The 23,667-nt window shown below is 37.8% G+C and overlaps 3 protein-coding genes across 3 annotated transcripts in view; all 3 read right to left on the bottom strand.

The window, feature by feature from the left end:
• The window catches only part of LOC144636272 (uncharacterized), an 85,460-nt gene that overhangs the window by 35,371 nt on the left and 26,422 nt on the right, over positions 1-23,667 (bottom strand). The gene's annotated exons all lie outside the window — the stretch shown is intronic.
• Positions 1,230-12,878, bottom strand: LOC144636438 (putative skeletal organic matrix protein 5). The gene is made up of 4 exons (XM_078495649.1): positions 11,365-12,878; positions 11,161-11,203; positions 2,344-2,479; positions 1,230-1,924 (listed from the first exon to the last, which is right to left on the bottom strand). The coding sequence occupies exons 1-4, from the start codon at positions 11,639-11,641 to the stop codon at positions 1,400-1,402; spliced, it is 981 nt and encodes a 326-aa protein (XP_078351775.1). The 5' UTR covers positions 11,642-12,878; the 3' UTR covers positions 1,230-1,399.
• LOC144636458 (putative skeletal organic matrix protein 5) lies at positions 17,429-20,396 on the bottom strand. Its single transcript, XM_078495670.1, has 4 exons — positions 20,129-20,396; positions 19,858-19,900; positions 18,234-18,369; positions 17,429-18,100 (listed from the first exon to the last, which is right to left on the bottom strand). The coding sequence occupies exons 1-4, from the start codon at positions 20,370-20,372 to the stop codon at positions 17,585-17,587; spliced, it is 939 nt and encodes a 312-aa protein (XP_078351796.1). The 5' UTR covers positions 20,373-20,396; the 3' UTR covers positions 17,429-17,584.

Here is a 23,667-nt window from a genome sequence, read left to right as displayed (position 1 = left end):
ATCAAATACTCGAGTATTTGTAAGCGAGTACTAAATTTAGCGATTTTCGCCCAACTAGTTAGTAGCCGCTAGATTGCATTCTTTCCTCACCGGACCTGGCATTAAACCCAAATCACCATTTTGTTTTGTTTGTGAGCCTTTTCACCTGATTAGTAAGTTAATTCACCACGCCAGGAGTGTTACATTTAACCCTTAGTTTGTCCCTTGGATAGTGCTAATCATCTTTTGAAGAACCGAATTTAATCGAAGGATAAACTTATTCCGTGGATTAGGACGATTTTATCCTGGGTTAGTTCTAATCGGCTTTCCTGGAATCGGGACATGTGTTCAAAGCATTATTTATATATCACTTAAAACCAGTCCCTTTTTTATCAATTCTGGAAAAATCGAATCACAAATATAGACGAAAAAAATAAAGTAAAGTTATTTCTTAACTTTGGTGAAATTTTAGCATTTTAAATAGCTAATCTAATCTCGGTATATAAATAACTCTTTTGAATCTCCCTTGTAACTCATGTGATAAGGTGCATGTACGTCCATTGTCTTTGCCTGGTATCGTGAAAATAAACTAGATGATGTTTATTGCATGGCTAACTGGTGTTTGAATTGGGTTTGGCGACATAATTTGATAACAATTGCAACTTTGCCTCAGGAAGAGAAATCTGACTTACTCGAAGTGATACATTACGGAAATGCGCCCATTGAAAAGCTACGCACGGAAAAATGCAAATAAGCTTAAAATTAAACACAAAGCATGCGTAACGTACTGTCAATCAAGTAATCCCCTGTGTAGTATCAACCATTGTTTTTGCTAAGACGGCGGAAATAATAGACCGTAATTTGTGTTTAGTCCCGGGAGACAAGTAGAATTTGTCACTTCAGGATCTAAGGAAACCGAAACTGTCGGCAACCTTTGCAAACTCGTTTCCAAGGCTTGGTGCCCGCAAAACGTCATGGGTACCCCACTTTTCCCGGGTGACACGTTTGAATGAGCGCCGATCCGTAATGAAGTCATTCAATCGCGTCGATACTTTCGGACAAATGAAGTTTGCGCACGTTCTAGCTGTTGTATATTTTCAGAAAAGCGGTTGGTATTTTTTTTTTTCTTAATGATGACCAGAGAGAAAAAAAAAATAGTGATACTTGATGTGAATAGCTAAGGGCAAAATAAAACAAAGGAAATAAAATGTTTTGCATTTGTTTTTCTTTGACACTATTTAGTCTGCATGTTCTATTACCAAGTTTATTTGTTTATTAAACTACACATGCATGTTAATCAGTACAAGACTTGAACGACTTTAGACAACGCACGCCTCTTTCAGTACAGTATATTAAGTCTTATATAAAGCTTATGGCCCTTTTCTAAAAAAAGCAGAAAATGTTCAGTTCCTTTAGAGTGTCACTGAACCAAAATGTATCCCATGGCTTTGATGTTCTTCCCTCCATTATCTGGTGAGTGCCCGGAACTGGCTGGGTTTCCACACGTGTTGGAGTCATCAGGATATCCTTTCGTACCAAACGCGATTCTTGACTCAGAGCTGCTGCAGTCATTTTGTTGGTTGCCTAGAAAACCGATTCTTGCTTTAGAATAGATCTTACCACCACTAAGTGCATTGAAACCTTCCTTGTTACAATTGGTCTGCAGGGAGGCCTGTGAACCAATCAGCGTCTTCCACGTGTTACGACCCAGTGAGGTGGCGCGGTATTGCCCGTCAGCGATCAGTGAGTACAGAGAGTTGGCCTGCTTGTCGAGGGCAATGAAGTTGATCTGTTGGCCGATCTTCATACCAAGACAAATCTTGGAAAAGGGTGTGTTCCAGTAGGTCGGTAACTTGGCTTCATGGTGGTCAAAACCAGTCTTTCCTCCTGGGAGATTAAAGTCCATCTTGTTGCTCCAGAGTTGGGAATCGTAACGAAAGGTTGCCTATCGAGAATAAAAACAATAATCGCGATATGTAATACAAATGCCGGGAGAGTTACTCCATCCCAATAAAAGGATTTTCTTCAATTGTTTGAGATCTTGAGGTGATTTCGTAGAAACTACATAGCACTTTTAAAACAACTGTAGAATCTTATTTTATACCTTAGTAAACATTTTGTCACAAAAATTGTTTTGGAAGACTTTACGCTTCTTTACTTACAGTCAAGGTAACAAGCACTAGATTTGTTTATTCTCTGAACGGGAAACTAAAGGTTTCGATCGAATCTTTCTGCCTCCAAAGAAAAAACACAGCGCTAATACTCCGAAAGTTGTCACTTAAACATAACGCCATAAGAATACGTCATAATGTTTGAAAATGTTTTAGATTACATTGTTCTAGGTTATAGAGTGTCATGTTTTACCTTAGCGCCGTCAATTTTCATGACCAGCGTCCACCCACCACCACCGCATGCTCCAAGGCCATGACTCGTCATGTGACAGAAAACAGGGACCTTCCCAGAGTCCATTTGGAGGAAGTAAGCTCTGTTCCCCTGCGACCTGATTACAAAACAAAACAGGTTATAACGTAAAAGCAATACTTAGAAGAAATTAATGTAGCCTTTTTAACTAAAAAACTTAATAAATATTATTTGAGAAGCTAGAAATAAATGAGAAGTTAACCGCCTCTGTGCAATGCTTTCTCCATCACCTTTCTAGATGGCTACTCATGCAAGACAATTTCTGAGCAGGAAAACTGATATTTAGAGCTTTCTTCAAGAGGTCCTGTTGTACAATAAATTATTTAAACTTCATTTTTGTTAAATCCAGAAATTATAAAAAATATGACAATTAAAAAATTGCGGCGGCTTTTGCTAGAGCGACAAGGGAAGGATTGTTTGAGAATTTGAATTACGGTTATTTCGTTTATCGCTTATTTTTTTGCACTTTAACATCCTAAATGACTAAATAGCTTAGTTTTTTCGTTAAGGTCTTACTTTTTTTCTTATTTACTCATGGTATGGCCGTGACTGACTTATCTTGCAACCCACTCACGTGAATTAAGTGTAATACTCCATAATTTTCGAGCTTTTTTTAAAGTTCGCGGACACCGTACCTCACCGATTTCGCTGAAATTTGGCATGCAGTCTTGTTTTAGGGTCCTAACTACCAAATGGATATTAAAAAGTTTCAATTCTTTTTATTTTGGAAAATATCGAGAAGGCCGATTTGAAGCGTCCGTGACGGCCCGCCAACATGGCGGATCGAAGGTGTTCTTGTTAGTTCGACACTGAACCTGCCGTCACAGTTTCTCGATCATACTTGGCATAGTTATAAAGAACTATTTTTCTTCTTTCTATATATCAAAATAGATTTGGCAAATGTTGAGTTTGGATGATCAACGGCCAAGAAGTTCGAAGGTATGTTAACGATGTTTTGAACAGTCTCAAATTTACTACAAAATGAAAGGCTTATAACTCCACTGTTATCTCGATTTAGAACAAGCCATTTACCATGAACAAAGCTTGTTCATTGGTGAATTGATTCCATTAATAAAAAAATTGGGGAAATGTAACCGTTAAGAATAAAAAATTATGGAACCTCTAGTAAATTGGCCATTTCAGCGCCAATTCAGCGGATCAGCTCATTTAACAGCAAATAATCGGGAGAAACATGAAAGGGTTACAGTCGTTTATAATAAGCAGTTTCCATGTATTCTTTGCTTATCTGAAACAAATACATGATCTTTGCCAAAGATATGGCGATTTTTGAGCGTACGATCGTTTCTCCAAATTTTTATGTCGGCAACTTTATTTTATTTGTTGTCGAGATTATACGCTGTTGTTATTCAATATTCGTTTCACAAGAACTTCTGTTGCTCGCATTTCCCAAATCACTGTTTAAGAAATTGCCCATTCCGTAACAGGGTCATTCTTACTTTTTCTTTAAAAATTACTAGGAAAGCAACAATGTCATAGAACGGTTTTGTACTAGTAAAAATACCTGTCACACAAAAATTCAACTGTTTGTGTTATCTGGATGTTTTCACAAATATGCAAATTTAGGAATTCTTAAAGTGCCTATCTTTAACTATTTCACGCTTAAAGATTCCTCTAAATCTTTTCGCCTACCTTTAGGACAAACGAAGTTTTGTGTCTCCAAGCAGAATGCTCGTTATCAGCAATGAAAGTCGAAGAGATACAGAAGCTCGAGTAAAATTCTAACTGCTGTGAAATGAACATCGTTTGAGCTTGACGTGTATTTATAGATTGCTCATTTAACAGCAAATAATCGGGAGAAACATGAAAGGGTTACAGTCGTTTATAATAAGCAGTTTTCAGGTATTATTTGCTTATCTTAAACAAATACATGATCTTTGCCAAAGATATGGCGATTTTTGAGCGTACGATCGTTTCTCCAAATTTTTATGTCGGCAACTTTATTTTATTTGTTGTCGAGATTATACGCTGTTGTTATTCAATATTCGTTTCACAAGAACTTCTGTTGCTCGCATTTCCCAAATCACTGTTTAAGAAATTGCCCATTCCGTAACAGGGTCATTCTTACTTTTTCTTTAAAAATTACTAGGAAAGCAAGAATGTCATAGAACGGTTTTATACTAGTAAAAATACCTGTCACACAAAAATTCAACTGTTTGTGTTATCTGGATGTTTTCACAAATATGCAAATTTAGGAATTCTTAAAGTGCCTATCTTTAACTATTTCACGCTTAAAGATTCCTCTAAATCTTTTCGCCTACCTTTTGGCCAAACGAAGTTTTGTGTCTCCAGGCAGAATGCTCGTTATCAGCAATGAAAGTCGAAGAGATACAGAAGCTCGAGTAAAATTCTAACTGCTGTGAAATGAACATCGTTTGAGCTTGACGTGTATTTATAGATTGCGCTCGAGCTCCGTTAATTAAGTTTATTCATTTGGCGATCAGATAAAAATCAATGAATGATCAGAGTTATTAAAGTCCATTTCTAAGCACGAGAGACACGGAAGTTTGTTTCAGAAGCATTTATGCATAGAAATACCGGTTTATTTTTGAGCGGGAAATCTGCATTTATAATAGCTGGGAGTTTGGGGTGTTTTTTGGTGTAGTTTTTTTTTTGAGGGGGCTCGGGGGGGGGGGGGGGGGGGGAGGGAGTGTGGAAGTGGTGCCTTCCTATCCTCTTTTGTTCTTTTACACAGTGGCCTGAATTTGGAACAGTTCAGGGAATTGATTGTCAATTACTCTTCGTTATGCCATGTCACCCCTTAATGTGGGAGCGCCGTGCCTCAATTTACGATAAAAAAATTTATGGCCGCCCGGTCCATTTATGTAGTTCTCCGCCAGGTCTCTCAATAGGCAGGTTACGAGCCTAGTGGCCCATCCGGCCGGAGCTCATACCGGTTTCCGCAACGTGAAGCGACAACGAGTATTTTTTACTCCACCCGGATGGGATGCTATTCCATCGCAGGGTTACCTCCCTTCCCGAAAAGCTAAAGATTGACTGGTAATCATTTTTTAACCTGGGTAAGGAAAGGGACTCTGGGAGTTGAGAGGCTTTCCAAAGAACTTAACGCATTGTCCCCCAAAAGCTCTATCCAGGACTGTTTGGTCCAGAGTCCAGCGCAGTGACCATTGTTAGGCCATCACGCTCCCCAACCGTGTAAGAAAGTGCAAAAATCTGCTTGTATAAGCCCTGGGGTTGTACAGTTTGGTACGAAATGTGGGCTTTTAAATGTGGTAGGTCTTATATCCGTGGTTGGGGTGCGGTGGCTTAAAGCGAAATTAAAAAAACTTCTTGTTTTCTGAAAAACGTTTTTATAAACTGATTTGAATTACATTAATGAATTAAAGGGACAGTGTCACCAAGATTTAATAAAATTTAAAACTCTCAAGACGGTAACCTGGTAGGAAAAAAGTGGCCTTAAACTTTGACAGTTGACTTGGAAGAAATATATGGGCCTTGAATTGGGAGGGCTTATGAGAGAAAAGGATAAAAAGGGGAATTTCACAGAATCTGCTCAACAGCGTACTCTCGAACAGCTTTCATTTATCTGCCCACTGTCTTTTCTCTCTCCAGGTTTTAGTAAGGCCAGACCGCTATGAGTGGATTTACAATTCATATTAACACTTTTTTGAGATTTTTAAATCCCGGTTCGAGCTTTGGGGGGATATTGCGTTGAGTTCTTCGGAAAGCCTCTGTACTATCATACCGTATCTACTCGAATAAGCGCTGCCCCCGAATAAGCGCCGTCCTCGAATAAGCGCCGCCCCCGGCGCCGCAGTCCCGATGCGGCGCTTATTCAAGGAAATCTGTTTAACTAGAAACAGAATTCTTTTCCATTTCTTTCCATCAAAAGCGACGTTCTGCAGTTCAAAGTGCTTGTTTTACCGCTCAGTTTTTCTATTGAACATTCTTCAGTACAATCTTCAGCAAGAGACGACTTTTGGCAATCAGGGGACCCTATTTTAATAAATGTAAAGGATTAGATTCTTTGTGGCGTCAAACTTTTTAATAAGCGCCGCCCTCGAATAAGCGCCGCACTGGAGGCGTAAAAAATTTAATAAGCGCCGCGGCGCTTACTCGAGTAATTACGGTAGTCCCTTTCTTCACCTAGCTAGGTCGGCGATAAGGACATACGTGATGTAAGTCATGACGCATCACGAGAGGTGTCCTTATGGAGCTCGAGAGGTTCGACTTTAATAAAAAAAAAGTCCGAGATAACAAAAACAGCCAAGTTCTCACCTGCTTTTTTTGTAAAAATCTGGACGAAAAACATTTGTATCTTTTAACTTGCCCTAAAAAGAATTGATTCGAAATTCATTTCAAATCAATGAGGAAAATGTGTTAGCTTCACTGTTATGTTGTTCTTGCCGCGAGTAAGCCACGCCTTCTTCGAACACGATAATATAACAATAGAGTTGATGTTCGCGGGCGTAAATATGTTTTTGGCCCGACTCAGGCTCATTTTAGCCCGAGCCGCAGGCGAGGGCTAAAATGAGCTCTGAGAAGGGCCAAAAACATATTTACGCCCAAGAACATCAACTCTATTACTATTATAATCATTTCAGAGGGCATTAAGTTAAGGAATCAAAAACAGTATTAAGCGATAACTTGAACACTGCCATTGCGAGTCGGCGTTTTATTTCTGATTGAAAACTAGGTTTAAAAATTTACCAAACTCGGCAGAAAACCGCAAAATTACTCAAAACAATCTTTGCTTGAAAAGGAAATTACAAAATTCTATCGGCAGCAAAGAAATAGTCGTCATTTAGAAGTGTTAAAATTACTTGTGCTGTTAACTGTACTGGCAGTTTGGAATATGCCTGAAATTAAACTGAGCGAATTTTGCTCGACGAAGACAAACTTACATTCACTTCACCGCCTGGATTCTTCTTTGAGGTTCTGTTATTCCACTTCATCTAGCTGAGAAGACTGAAAATTTGCTTTTCCTTTCAGTCCTTCAAACATTTTGTCGTTATAAAGCTCAAAAACAGTTTTGAAGCGTCTCGACTCAAATTAAACGAAGCTTGAAATTATGCCAGCTTGTGCCAGCCAGCAAGAAAACGGCGCGAACAGTTGAATGGTTTTCAGTTCTGATTGGCTGGCTTCGTTTTTTTCTTGTTTCTGATTGGTCCACCACAGCGGGCTAAAATATATTTTAGCCCGCTGAATTCTCCATTTTAGCCCGCAAAATACGCCACAATGCCCGATGAAATGATTATAATTACTGATGACACAAACGTAAAGTCATGTTCATTTCAAAATCAGCTCGCATTATGCTTATTAACAGATGAGCTCTTTTGTTCAACATTCAGACCACTGTGTCAGAGATCTAAAGAGGATTCGGAGGCACCACTTCCACCCCCTCCCCCCGCCTTCCTACAACAACACCAAAAAAAACCCCAAACTCCCAGCTATTATAAATGCAGATTTACCGCTAGAAGCCGAGTATTTTTTAACCGCGTCAGTCAATAATAAACCGGTATTTCTATGCATAAATGCTTCTGAAACAAACTTCCGTGTCTCTCGTGCTTAGAAATGGACTTTAATAACTCTGATCATTCATTGATTTTTATCTGATCGCCAAATGAATAAACTTAATTAACACATTTAAAAGCCCACATTTCGTACCAAACTGTACAACCCCAGGGCTTATACAAGCAGATTTTTGCACTTTCTTTCACGGTTGGGGAGCGTGATGGCCTAATAATTGTCACTGCGCTGGACTCTGGACCAAACAGTCCTGGATAGAGCTTTTGGGGGACAATGCGTTAAGTTCTTTGGAAAGCCTCTCAACTCCCAGAGTCCCTTTCCTTACCCAGGTTAAAAAATGATTGCCAGTCAATCTTTAGCTTTTCGGGAAGGGAGGTAACCCTGCGATGGAATAGCATCCCATCCGGGTGGAGTAAAAAATACTCGTTGTCGCTTCACGTTGCGGAAACCGGTATGAGCTCCGGCCGGATGGGCCACTAGGCTCGTAACCTGCCTATTGAGAGACCTGGCGGAGAACTACATAAATGGACCGGGCGGCCATAAATTTTTTATCGTGAATTGAGGCGCGGCGCTCCCACATTAAGGGGTGACATGGCATAACGAAGAGTAATTGATAATCCATTCCCCGAACGGTTCCAAATTCAGGCCACTGTGTAAAAGAACAAAAGAGGATACGAAGGCACCACTGATCATTCATTGATTTTTATCTGATCGCCAAATGAATAAACTTAATTAACGGAGCTCGAGCGCAATCTATAAATACACGTCAAGCTCAAACGATGTTCATTTCACAGCAGTTAGAATTTTACTCGAGCTTCTGTATCTCTTCGACTTTCATTGCTGATAACGAGCATTCTGCCCGGAGACACAAAACTTCGTTTGGCCAAAAGGTAGGCGAAAAGATTTAGAGGAATCTTTAAGCGTGAAATAGTTAAAGATAGGCACTTTAAGAATTCCTAAATTTGCATATTTGTGAAAACAGCCAGATAACACAAACAGTTGAAGTTATGTCTGACAGGTATTTTCACTAGTATAAAACCGTTCTATGGCATTCTTGCTTTCCTAGTAATTTTTAAAGAAAAAGTAAGAATGACCCTGTTACGGAATGGGCAATTTCTTAAACAGTGATTTGGGAAATGCGAGCAACAGAAGTTCTTGTGAAACGAATACTTGAATAACAACAGCGTATAATCTCGACAACAAATAAAATAAAGTTGCCGACATAAAAATTTGGAGAAACGATCGTACGCTCAAAAATCGCCATATCTTTGGCAAAGATCATGTATTTGTTTCAGATAAGCAAAGAATACATGGAAACTGCTTATTATAAACGACTGTAACCCTTTCATGTTTCTCCCGATTATTTGCTGTTAAATGAGCAATCTATAAATACACGTCAAGCTCAAACGATGTTCATTTCACAGCAGTTAGAATTTTACTCGAGCTTCTGTATCTCTTCGACTTTCATTGCTGATAACGAGCATTCTGCTTGGAGACACAAAACTTCGTTTGTCCTAAAGGTAGGCGAAAAGATTTAGAGGAATCTTTAAGCGTGAAATAGTTAAAGATAGGCACTTTAAGAATTCCTAAATTTGCATATTTGTGAAAACAGCCAGATAACACAAACAGTTGAATTTTTGTCTGACAGGTATTTTTACTAGTATAAAACCGTTCTATGACATTCTTGCTTTCCTAGTAATTTTTAAAGAAAAAGTAAGAATGACCCTGTTACGGAATGGGCAATTTCTTAAACAGTGATTTGGGAAATGCGAGCAACAGAAGTTCTTGTGAAACGAATATTGAATAACAACAGCGTATAATCTCGACAACAAATAAAATAAAGTTGCCGACATAAAAATTTGGAGAAACGATCGTACGCTCAAAAATCGCCATATCTTTGGCAAAGATCATGTATTTGTTTCAGATAAGCAAAGAATACATGGAAACTGCTTATTATAAACGACTGTAACCCTTTCATGTTTCTCCCGATTATTTGCTGTTAAATGAGCTGATCCGCTGAATTGGCGCTGAAATGGCCAATTTACTAGAGGTTCCATAATTTTTTATTCTTAACGGTTACATTTCCCCAATTTTTTTATTAATGGAATCAATTCACCAATGAACAAGCTTTGTTCATGGTAAATGGCTACTTCTAAATCGAGATAACAGTGGAGTTATTAGCCTTTCATTTTGTAGTAAATTTGAGACTGTTCAAAACATCGTTAACATACCTTCGAACTTCTTGGCCGTTGATCATCCAAACTCAACATTTGCCAAATCTATTTTGATATATAGAAAGAAGAAAGATAGTTCTTTATAACTATGCCAAGTATGATCGAGAAACTGTGACGGCAGGTTCAGTGTCGAACTAACAAGAACATCTTCGATCCGCCATGTTGGCGAGCCGTCACGGACGCTTCAAATCGGCCTTCTCGATATTTTCCAAAATAAAAAGAATTGAAACTTTTTAATATCCATTTGGTAGTTAGGACCCTAAAACAAGACTGCATGCCAAATTTCAGCGAAATCGGTGAGGTACGGTGTCCGACCAAAGTTCGAATCTTATAGACTATGACAATTAAGGCATGGTTCTTGTTTTCATGCGACGTTTTGGTCATTTCTTCTTGATTTGTTCTTTTCCTTAAAAACGTTGCTTCTTTTTGTTAAATTATATAAGAAATGAAATTTTCTAATGATTGGCTCAGCTCTAAGTGGTCACGTGACTGACCACGCCCACATTTGTAAAAATTAAGTGCATTTAAGTTACGGGAAGTAAATGTACAAGAAAACTCTCGTTTTTGCTCTCAAAACCTTTACCTCACCTAGTCAAACGTCCTGCTAAACGGGGATTCTGAAAAATGTTTATCATTTCTTCACTATTTCCTATTTTTGCCTAGTCCCAGTCCCTCTCCAAAGGAAAGACGTTGTAATTGAAACAAAAGAATCAAATTTGTAAATCCCCGATTAGTTCTCTATACTTGGTACTTACAGCCATTCACAGAAATCAAAATTAGTCAATTATTATATTTGCAAGTTCTCGTAAATTTGGTTTGAAATTTATACCAATAATTGGGTGTGGTATGTCACGTGACCAAGCAGGAATGACCTTTGAACCAAAAACCGGAAACATTTTGTACAAACATTTAACCTTATGCAAGTTTATAAGCGAAAACTTAAATAACTTTTAGATTAGACCACCCCCTCCAAAATTTAGCTTGACCCATTCCTTAATTCACTTGAGCAATAACTTACTTATGATTCACGTAAATGTCTTTACACGACGCGAAGGACGAACCTGCCCAAGATAAAATTAAGTAAAGTTGAGCGAGAAACAAAACAAAGAAACTAAATTATAAGCAAGGCAAAGGACGCGGAGCCTGTCAAGATAAAATGCAAAAGTGTTTAGCGAGAAACAAAACAGTGAAATTAAATCAAGCAAGTGACACAATTATATACCAGATTCAACTTTGGGTTTTCCACGAGATGTAGCATTGACTACGCGAATAAGCTCCTGAAAATTTTTCTCCAAAGTTGCTTCAAGAGATTTGATGGCTTTCTCAGTGTTGTGTGAATCGTGATCCACGTTAACAATAATAGTGTTGTCGCTCTTTTTGGCGGGAGCCGGAGTCGTCTTCAATCCTGGTGAAGTGTTGTTCCCATCAACAGCCACGGTTAGGATCGCGATAACGCAGACTAGTCGCAGAATAAACCCAACGTCTAGAGTCGAGCGCATCTTTTGAGTGATCTCTTCACGAATTTCTTGCTATAATAGTCCGATGGGTGAACAGTTGTAATTTACTGTGAAGTGTTCGCATTTTTTTTTTCATAACACTAGATGATGCCGTCTCTAAACAAGATACATTTTCCTGCCAGTACTTCTCAACCAATCAGATTTCTCCACATTTTGTTTATTTTACGCTTGGTTATTTTCAGTTGTAATCTACTCCGTTTTAAAAATATGAAGCGCACAAGACTCACCTGATGATCACCTCACCAAAAGTTCTGTTTTAATTTGTAATTAATTGAATGATCACTTCTTAAATTTGTCATCATTATTAACCATGAAATAAATACTTTTGTAAGGCTGGGGTTCGAAATAATCCTGGACAGTACACTACATCCGCTCGATAAATGTAATGGCGTCACAACTTCAGTTGTAAATTAGGAGTATTAGGCAGCGAAATTGAAGACCTTTTTCGAAAATACAACTTCCTTCCAAAACACATTGACACACGTTGTTTTGATATATAAACTTTCAATTTGGCGAAAATTTGTACCCGGCTAAAAGCAGTCAAGTAACTTTTATTCAATTGCCGGTTGCGTTTTCTTTTCCCAATCTTTAAATTATTATCGACCTGTGCAGTCAAGCACAACCCAGCTGAATTTATTTTGTTTACTTTTAAACACTTGCCTCGTAACTAAATCAAGCTAGAATTACCTTTTATCCTAAAAAATAGTTCTGCGTTTTTCCCGTGTGTGTGATGTAGAGAATTGGATCCTTGGAATCGAACTTGAAAACAGAGTCTGCTTAATAATAAATGCTTAACAAACAGCAGAAGGATTTATTGTTAGTAAGCTTCATTATAATTTATTCTACCCTACCCGCGATGTCTCCCTTCAAGTCCTTCAGCATATTTCTCAGATATTTCATTCGAAGATTTTGCTGCCATTTTTTTTAGCGGTTTTTTCCTTCCGTAAGTAGCTCTCGCTCACGCAATGCCCATTATGTCCACCGGTATGTACAGTAGGAAGCTAGTATACACCAAACATGGTTGGAACATCAGAATCCTCGGCGTTACTTGCGCTTTGATGAATTCATTTTGCGAAGTTGTGCATTACTGTCAATAACTACCGACCAAAAGCGCTGCGTGAACTCAACAATCTGTGATTCCCGGATAATGGCCTTTGCTCCTGGAAAGGGAAGAAAGTTTAAACGGTTAATTACCGTTTGGGGTTTCACAAAATGTTTATTCAAACCATCTTTTGTTTGTTTGTTTTGACTATTTACAATGCAGATAGAAACGCTGGCAAATAACAAATCACGCATGATAAAGGAACTACAATTGAAAAATAAATTTCTTGATGCTAAAAACAAAGAAACTGTCTGCTTATACATACAAGCGTTCTAATTTAGAAAACGAATGATTATATATTGAAAACGAAAATTATCCAATGTAATAATGCTCTTTTCCGAGATTCAAACAATAATACAAAGTCGACAAAGGTCACTGAATATTGCCTAACGCCACGTCAGCGTTAACGTGGCGTAACCTCTATGCGCATGCCGCTGGCGAGTAGACAACTTCCGGAGAGCGCTCGGACTGCCTTCTGATTGGATAATAAGAATAGGAGGCTTTTCGGGCAGCGTTTGTGGCATCTGAGAAACAGATCCTACTTTGTCTTACAGAATATTTATAACAGATGATTGTACGACTGTTTAAGAGCCCTTAATCAAAACCTAAATTTGCCCACTGTATTGTCTAGCACACAGCTAGTGAATAGAACGAGAATTATCATCAAGGAACTATTGTCTTGATGTACCACAAAATTCTCCGAACTAACATTATAAAAAATGTATGGGAATCAGTATGGAGAATTTACATTTCGAGAAATTGTTTTTCTTATGGTGGTCAGTAACAACAACAACAAGAAGCTTTATTTGCATGACTGTAAATTTGTTACAATAATGCAAAAGCGTAAACTTATTTAGTAATAATAATAATAAAAATAAGAAAATAATAATATATAGTAAAAAACAAAAATGATTCATATAAAATTATTTACATTGATAGTATTTTGTTACGTAAATCAAAACAAGATGATATAAATATAATCAATTGCATGGTCACAAAATGATCGGAAGAATTCATTAATTCTAAAATCAAGTCAGGCACTGGCAGTCGGCTGACATTTAAGATGATAGGCTGTATTTTCTTGTAAAAATTATCTCTTATTGTTGTATATTTGGAACAATAAAAGAGAAAATGAATTTCATCTTCGGTTTTATTACAATCACAGACCGGGCAGAGCCTATTATGTCTGGGCGTATTGTTATATCTGCCTAGTTCGATCATTAACTTATGATTACTAATACGTAATTTAGCTAATGTTCTCCTATCAGAAACTCTCCTAGTTAACTCTAGATGATTGGAGGTAGCATATTCGTTCTTAAAAGATCTATAAAGTTCTAGTTTTTGAGAATTCTGTAGAGTATGCTGCCAATACGAAATATATTTCCGTTTCATTGACTGCAGAAACATTGTCACTTTTGCGGTGTCTACTAAATCAGGATTAAAATTACCACAATTAAAATATTCGGATATCTTCATAAGATTAGAGTAAAAACTATTTTTACCAGCGGTGTGAAGTTCTAATGAAATTAAAAAAGACTGTCTAACAAAAGAATCCGGTTGCTTTTCTTGGAGATATATCAAATAGTTGAGGATTCTTTGATTAATGGCGATAAGGAGAGGAAATCGACCAAGCTCAGCTCTACATGCAACATTAGAAGCCTTATTACTTACTTCAAGATAGCGTTTACAAAACTGTAGATGTGTTCTTTCAATTTGTGAACCATCCCAGGCCTTAAAATCAGATTTTACATAACCACCCCAAATTTCACTATTATAGAGCAGAATTGGAGATATCATTGCATCAAAGATTTTACAGGCAAGAGAAGGTTTCAATCTACTAAAATTTGTGTGTCGTCTCAAACTAAAAAGTGCATGAAGTCTTTTCTCTTTTAGGTGATCAAGTGAGATTTTAAAATTTCCTTTATTGGTTCCTAAATAAGTATAATCTTGTACAACATCAATTGTTTGATTTCCTATGTAAAATACATGTTCAGTACATTTTTTCGCACGTTTTTGAAAAACCATTATCTTGGTTTTTTTGGGATTTACGCTCAACATCCACGTGTTGCAGTATGTGTCTAATGTGTTAAGACAGTTTGGCAAACCTGTTTTGGAACGTAATAAAATAATTAAATCGTCGGCATATAGTAGAGCGTTTAATTTTGTACCGTTTGGTAGGACAAAAGGATCAGACAGAATATTTTCAAATGAGGACGGTAAATCGTTAATATAAAGGTTGAAAAGTAGTGGACTTAAAACGCAGCCTTGTCGCACACCTCTCATATATTGAAAGGGTCGTGCCTGATACTGATCAATTTTTATCGAACAAGAAGACTTAGAATAAAGGCTTTTAATTAAATTGTAGAAGGATCCTCCTAAATTAATTTGCAATAACTTACTTAAAAGCCCATTATGCCAGACTGAGTCGAAAGCTTTTCTAAAATCGACAAAGCAAGCATGCCATTGTGATTATGGAAGTACTTGTCTATCAAAGTTCGGAGTGTGAAAACATGGTCTGCTGTTCGATTGTTAGGCATGAAGCCGATCTGTGACTTGTGTAATATATGATTGGTGTTGAAATACTCGAGAAGCCTTTGATTTAAAATAGAACAAAACAGTTTACCCAGACAACTCGAAACGCAGATACCACGGTAATTTGACGGATCACTTCTTCCACCCGATTTATAAATTGGCGTTATGAAACCACCACACCATGTTTGAGGCATGGAACCTGAATTTAGAACTCCATTGAAAAGTTTGTAATATACGGGCATAAGGTCGTTGATACTTGCTTTAATCATTTCATTTTTAATTTTATCTGAATAAGAAGATTTGTTGTTCTTTAACTTTTTGGCAGCTTTTCGTATTTCAATTTCGGTAATCAAGTGATCTAATGGCCGAAATTGTTTTTTCCGGACTTCTTCTTCTTGAAGTTCGTTACAGATTTTCTCTTGAATGGGATTAAGTCGATCATTGGAGTGAAGAGATTCAAAATATTGCAGCCAATTTTCTTCTGACTCTAAAGGAGTATCTTCTTTTTTAATAGTGTCATCCATTGATTTTAAACATTTCCAAAAATTAGCCACATCTGAATTGTTAACAGCTTCCTCCAAGTTATGAAGCTTGCTATTACAATAGTCGTTCTCTTTAGATTAAAGTAAACTTTTGTATTGCATTAGAACGACGTGGTAATATTCACGTAAAATTGAGTTCAGGGGGTCTCTGTGTTTTTGGTTTGCCAATTTCCTCAATTCATGTCTTTTTAATCTACATTCCCGATCAAACCATTTTTTGTTTGACGATGACTGGATACGCTTACGCTGTTTTGTGGTTTTAATCTTTAAACATTGTCTTGCAGTAAGACATTGTCTTGTGGTTGTGGTTTTAATCTTTAAACATTATCTTGCAGTAAGACATTGTCTTGCAGTAAGACATCCGCGGTGCAGTATAACAAGTTGAAGACGTGCATCCCGGTGAAGTCCAGTTAGAAAGCCTATAAAATCAAAAAGAGTAATTTTTTTTAGCAAAAACTCAATTTCGAAATACTTAATTACAGACTGTTATTGTTAAAAAAAAAAGTAAAGAGATCATAAAATAACTGATTTTCTCATTATAATTGTCATTGTGCAAAGAATAAATTTGACTTATCGGTTAACAGTACGAGTAAAATTTTTCCAGTAAATACGTGTAAAATGTTAACGCTTATGAGCGCGCAAATGAAATGCATCATTGTAGAAATTTTGTAACAGGAATAAAACTTAAAGTTTTTACGTCTGTATACTTTGATAAAGATCATGACACGTATTTTGCTTCTTTGAATGGCTTATAGAACCCACGCCTGCGGCTTGAGCTTTTTTCTATTTCAGCCCAGGAGAAAAACATGTACAGGCCTTCAAACTATTAAAACGTTCAACACAAAATCGGTTTCACTGTATGTATTGGTCTGTTTTCAAGGGGCCGACTTTAATCTTAAATCAGAAAAGAAAAGTTGCTATCTGCATCTTGGTTATTAAGGGCCTGTTTATATGGAAACAGTTGTCCCTGGTAGGAGGATGACCCTCAATACCGAGCCACTCCAGGCAAGAGAGCTTTTCATACGATTCTTTATAAATAGCAGCAAAGTTGGCAAGGGACACGTGACCCCGAGTGACGAGCTTACACATTGTCTCTTTTTGACTCGCCTACCAGGGACAACAACAATGGGAAAATTAGCCTCCTTCGCATACGATCTTTGGGCTCGTAACCTGTTTCTCCCCGAGCCCAACGAACGTCTGCGAAGAAGGGTAGGGGAAACTCGTCTATGAGCGTTAACTTGTCGTCAAAAAATTGGGACAATTTAATTTCTCAATGTTAAACTTAGAAGAAAATGCAAATTTTCAAGGGATCGGCCGGTACCCCGTCGCTTTCACCCGCGTTTGAGCACCAGCATAGCAAGAAGCTAAGGGCAGCGCCGTTGTTTGCGAATAGAGCGTTATAATGTCAGTACGTTTAAAACAATCAAAACTACTCTCTAAGAGGGCTCAGTGCGTCTCGAACATGCAGTATAGCACCTCTGCCCCCCCCCCCTCCCCCTGCCCTAGGGGGCTCTGCCAAGGGGATGATTTTTTGTGTGGTGCATGTATAAGTATAACAACAAAATATTAGTCGGACACTTTTTTATTCCCAGCACCAATGTTTATTTGTTCTTTATTGACTCCTGTCTCTTAAATCTACTAACAGCACATCCTGGCATACAACTAAAATGTATCTATGTTTGCGGTTTCAAAGGTTTTGACAGCAAATCGTCTGACAAGCTTCCAATTAAAACGTTGTCAGATTCCTTCTCACTGTACCAAAATGTATCCCATGGCTTTGATGTTTTTGTCACCATTATCTGTTAAGCAGCATGCCACGTTTCCACACTTGTTGGAGTCATCAGGATTCCCTCCTGTACCAAACCCGATTCTGGAATCACAGGTTTGGCACTCATTATTGTCACCAAGGACACCAATTCTTGCCTTAGAATAGGCACTATTAGTGCTCACAACATTGAAACCTTCCTTGTTACAGTTGGACTGTAAGGAGGCCTGTGAACCAATCAGCGTCTTCCACGTGTTTCGACCCAGTGAGGTGGCGCGGAAGTTCCCATCAGCGATCAGTGAGTACAGAGAGGTGGCCTGTTTGTAAATGACAAGGAAGTTGATCTGTTGGCCGATCTTCATACCAAGACAGATCTTGGAGAAGGGTGTATTCCAGTAGGTCGGTAACTTGGTTTCGTGATTGTCAAACCCAGTCTTTCCTCCTGGAAGATTAAAGTCGACCTTGTTGCTCCAGAGTTTGGAATCGTAATGAAAGGTTGACTATTGAGAATAAAAAAATGCGACACAAACATCAATCACTTAGCTTGCAGTTGAACTGATTAATACATTTTTTTTTAATAATTAATGCCTATCTCGTTATATGGCTCTTTGTAAAGAATGTGTCATGTGTTACCTTTGCACCGTCAGTTTTCATGGCCAGCGTCCATCCACCACCACCGCATGCTCCAATCCCATGACTCGTCATGTGACAGAAAACAGGGACCTTCCCAGAGTCCATTTGGAGGAAGTAAGCTCTGTTCTCTTGCGACCTTATTATAAAACAAAGCAAGTAATAACGTGAAAGCGAAACTTAGAACTTCGACTAATATATATTTTTGAGAAAAACAATCTAAAAAAAAAAACAGGTAATAACGTAAAAGCTATACCTAGAACTTCAATTCATCTCACTTTTTCAAGGAAAAAATTAAATAATAAAAATAATTAGTAGATGAGAAGTAAACCCCATCTGTAAAAATTCTTTCCCCACTACCTTTCTAGATGATTACTCATCAGCAAGACAATTTCTGAACAACCAAACTTAAATTTAGAGCTTTCTCGAAAGGTCTTTTTCTGCAAAAAAATTATCAAACTTCATTTGATGAAACCGGTGACTAGATTATATAAACTGCGGCGGCGAAAGGAAAGGATTGTCCATGAATTTAAAATCGAGATTTTTTATCAGAACTTGTTAAAAAATGTACGAACGGGATATAGTTATTTCATTGATGCTGAGATTTTTTTATTCTTTAACCCTCGGACGTACAAGCAAACTCATACCCCCATCATCGTACAAGGGGGGGGGGGGGTGGTGTTTGGAACCCCTCCCCGGAGTTTTCGTTATATTAAGGCGTAGCGAAATTTTTTTGCTCTAAGAAGAAAGCCCTTAGCTTACTCTACAAGATGACATAACTTTTATTGGCTGTGACGTCATATGACGTCACGTGACGTCATAAGAGCCGCCATCTTGGATCCAACATCTTGGATTTCAACATTTTCTTAGAAAGTCACAAAATAACGGAAATTGATGCAAAATCAAGCTAGAATGCTTATGGAATGTTAAAATAAACAAATCTTACGCTCTTGTTTTAAAAAACTGGAAAAAATCAAGAAAAATGTTAAAAATGATGACTTTTGGCAAGACTTGCTTGTATTTGTGACGTTGCCATGGCAACGTCATATACCATGGACACATGGTTGACATATCAAAATTTCCGCAAAGGATGAATGAACAGCTACCGAAAGTTTCAGCATTGCAGGGTGAATGCTTTTTTCAAAATTGGAAAAAACCTTACGGGGGGGGGGGGTGGCATCCCCCCCCCTTGTACGTCCGAGGGTTAACATCCTTAACACCTAAATTGAATAGTTAGCTCTTTTAAGTTCTTTCTTTGTTATTCATTGGGTGGCTGTGATTATCCATACACCGTAAAATTTCGGTTATAATCCCCCAACTTATAAGCCCCCCCCCCCTCCCCCGCCCAGTTATAGGCCCATCTACTTGGAAACAATCCCCCCGGATATAAGCCCCGCTATGCCAGATAACAGTACTGAACAGGGCTAACTGTTGCTTTATTATGCGTTTTTAACTTAAAAACGTATTTCGATCAACAGTTCCGTGGCCCGTTTCAGAACGGTTTTTTTTTATCCCGCTTATAAGCCCTCCCGGATAAAAGCCCCTCTACTTATAAGCCTACCCAAAAACCCTTATGAAGTTGTATAAGCCCAGGGCTTATAACCGGAATTACAACCCTATAACTTACATATGATTCACGTAAATGTCTTTACACGACGCAAAGGACGAACCTGCAAAAGATAAAATGCAACAAATGTTAAGCGAGAAACAAAACAGAGAAACTAAATCAAACAACAGGCAGAGGTTAACACGGCACAAAGCACTGTGCTTCTTCACACGACGCAATGAGGACAACACCCGTCAAAGATAAAATGCAATTTATTTAAGTGAAAAACAAAACAAAGATATCAAATCAAAGAATAGGCACAATTTTATACCAGATTCAACGCTGGGCTTACCACGAGTTGTAGCATTGACTACGCGAATAAGCTGCTGAAATTTTTTCTCCAAAGTTTCTGCAAGAGATTTGATGGCCTTCTCAGCGTTGCCTGTATTCTGATTCACGTTGACGATTATTGAGTTGTCGCTCTTTTTGGCGGGAAGCGGAGTCGACACGGGTGCAGTGTTGTTACCATCAGCAGCTACGATCGCGATCACGCAGCATAGCTGCAGAATAAACCGAACGTTCAGAGACGAGCGCATCTTGATTGAGCAGTGTTCTTTAAGAATCACTCACTTTTGGAGATTAAACATTATAACAACAATTTTAACTTGTCGTGATTATATCTTCTCGTTTATATGATATTTATTTGTAGTGCATTAACAAAGCAAACACTCCAGCGCAGGTGCACTATTTTGTAAATTAACTAATCGATTAATCAATCAATCAATCAATCAACTAACCCTCAAACAACTATGTCACGTGGATTCTAATATCTTAGCCCACGCGATCTTATTTTGAGCAGTATTCCATTGAGATTCCTTTCTATTGATACGTAGTTTAATTTCGATAGAAATATGTCTCAACAGGATATATCATACTTTTTATCCTCTATTGGTGTGCTTCTTTTAAGTGCAGAAACCGACTACCAAACTCCGTGCGAGAAAAGTAGTTAATATGGAAATGTTAATGTAAAAGACAATTGTCCTTCAGAGCGTTTGCATGAGTGGCATAACATAGAGAGAGAATAAATAAAAGGCAATAACTCTACGTTTTCAAGAATACGTTAACCATTAAAATGTCGTCTGTGTCAATAAACCGTCGCCACTTTGCCCAAAGACTGGCATTTGCTATTCAAATAGCAATTCATCGGCTGGTGATATTCCCATGGGATAAAAGTGGCTACATCAAGGACGGCTCCTCTTGGAAAAACAAGGCTCGATTTTGTCACGTTTCTCGTTTTTAAGCCATCTCAATATGCAGTAGCCATCCTCGCTTATTTTAGTATATTATTACTTCTTCCGGCTTCAATTAAATTTTGACATTAGAAATAAAATAAAATGATAACATAAATACTTAAACTTAAAGTCTATTTATGTTTACTGAAATTGCTAAAACTGCAGACATTACCCAAAGTAATGTCATTTCTACCGTTATTTACGGCCAAAAATCCTCATACATGATTGCAGTTGGTAGAAATTTCAAAGGAAATTTACGAAGGACTGCGACAAAGAAATTGCACGACGTTTCGGCTGGAAGTAGTCGTGTTCGTCTCCGTGAAGAGTGAAGTGAACAACTTAGCGACGTTTTTTCTGATCTGAAATTTACCATTGGTTTGAACAAAGTGGGGTATTTTCCATACAGAATGGTTTCCGGTGTTAAAAACAACGTTAGGTCTTGATTTATGGAACAATATGCCTTGGGAAGGGATCGTACAGACAGTTGAGGATTTGCTTCGCTTCGTTTCCCTTTAATCGGCTTCAAGTTGTTTTCTTTACTAATAAGTATTCTGAACGTTTGCTGTTGCTGCTTATTCCTTGAATTCGTTATTTGCTCGACGATGTTGAGCTCTGCATTAGCGCTTAAAATGCTTCGTAAAAACTAATAAGACACTGGCATGACCAGGCTCGTAAACATATACTCGCTTCTTCTTTATAATGTGATTTAAAAATTTCACAAAAGAGAAGAGAATCATTTGAATGTTTTCTTCAATATCATGACTACTGTGTTTTATTTAGAAACCAGGATACGTCTTTCTCCCAGTGGGTACGTAGCTCATTAAGGTAGCTTATGGCAAGAAGAAAACTAAGGAGAATTTTTATGTATATACGGTGGATTTAAAGAAAATCTTCATGAGCTCATTAATTAATTTATTCATTCACTTTATTTAGCGGAAGTAATGTCTTTCTTTTTGTATGATATTTGTTTGTAGTGTATTGATCAAAAGGTAGCTACATTCGTCCATAGTCATTATAAATTATTGAGTGTAATCTCAATTTCTTAGCTCTATGTCTTATTTCAAGCAATATTCTAGGTTTCTTTTCAATTAAAAAGTAGCATTTCGAGTTTAGGTTTAAATTTGTCTCGACAGAAGGAGATGTATTAACCTCAGTTGATATGAATGTAATATGCGTTAATTTAAAGTACAGAAACCAACCCAACAAAATCCGGCCGGGAAAACCGCTTAACTATAGAAAAGGCAAGGCAAGGGGGTTACCATTCCCATTAGAGTTTAGGCAGAATTTATTGGCAAATTTCGGTATATTAAAATTCCGACTTGGATTTAATATTTTCTTGCTTAGGGAAATACAACAATCAGTTTCGATTGAAGGAAGAGATCGCTTTAAATTACTCATTCTCCGTTTTCGCGTTCCCGGGGAATAAACCCGGTCCAGAAATGCATTGAAAATCTCAAAACGATCATTTTAACCATTAAGTGATGTCTCAGATATTCTTTGCGGATCTTCCACCATCATGCACTTTAGAGTTGTTGGATGTGTACTTAAGCAAACTTTACAAGGCCATTCAGTTTTCTTTTTCTACTCTTTTCAATTAAAAACTGCCCCAAAAGGAATTGACTTAACTTCTATGTCTATAGATGGAAATTAGAAGACCGCGAGGCCGGTCGTCCTGGTGACGAGCGCTCTAGCAAGAGACGCTTCCTACTGTGATAGTCCAAGAAATAATGCGCCATCTATGACAGCCGGACTGCAAAATCGTGCGTATAACAATAGTGCGCCTGGGATGTATGGCCTCCGTAAAAAATGTCTGAAGAGATGCTTAGGTTGGATTTTGAGACTTTTAAAGAAGAGACTCTTGACCTAGAAAGGGCCTAAGACTGGAAGTGGCTTAAGCGTTGTCTCATGAAATCACCTTCAAAGGGGAAGTTAAATAACTCATGATATTTATGTGTTAGAGACTGCTGTGAGTGTTTTGTTGACAAATACACGCACACACTAGCCGCACAATGAACGAGAAATTTTCCATACAGCACGAGGCGTAGCCTCGTGTAGTATACAATCTGAGTACACTGCAAGAGATTTTCGACTAAACGAACTTCAAACAATAATGTTTAAAAATAAGAAGTGTAGAAGTACATAATAACATGGGATTAGATCAATAATATAAAGATCACAAAAAAGCCGTGCAGAAATGTCAGAAATAAAGCTTACAATGGTTCATAATTTAAATCGTTCATCAGCTGTGGTCGTTCATAAACACAGTCAGCGAGAAGCTTGTTCAAAGCGAAGTCGATGGCTTTCACAATCAAGCAACAAGCAAGTCAATCGCACACAAAAATGTATTTATTAAGCTGCAGTTTACCTTTGAACATGGCGGCGCTTCAATTTGTTATCCTCTTCGATTTTGTTTGGTATTGGATTGTTGATTATTTGAGGAATATATTTTCACTTCTGCAAGCCTTGAAGCTAAAGACACTTTCAATAATGCACGATTTTTGTGGATCATTATCAATACTGCACTTTCGGAGTTTGCTGACGACAGTTAATATACAATCTTCGTTCACTGTCCAAAATCCACGCACGCAATTGGTTAAAA

This window comes from Oculina patagonica, chromosome 13 (assembly GCF_052425735.1).
Source record: "Oculina patagonica isolate OP01 chromosome 13, crgOcupat, whole genome shotgun sequence".
In the NCBI taxonomy this organism is placed as follows: Eukaryota; Metazoa; Cnidaria; class Anthozoa; order Scleractinia; family Oculinidae; genus Oculina; species Oculina patagonica.
This window is presented reverse-complemented; position numbering and strand designations above follow the sequence as displayed.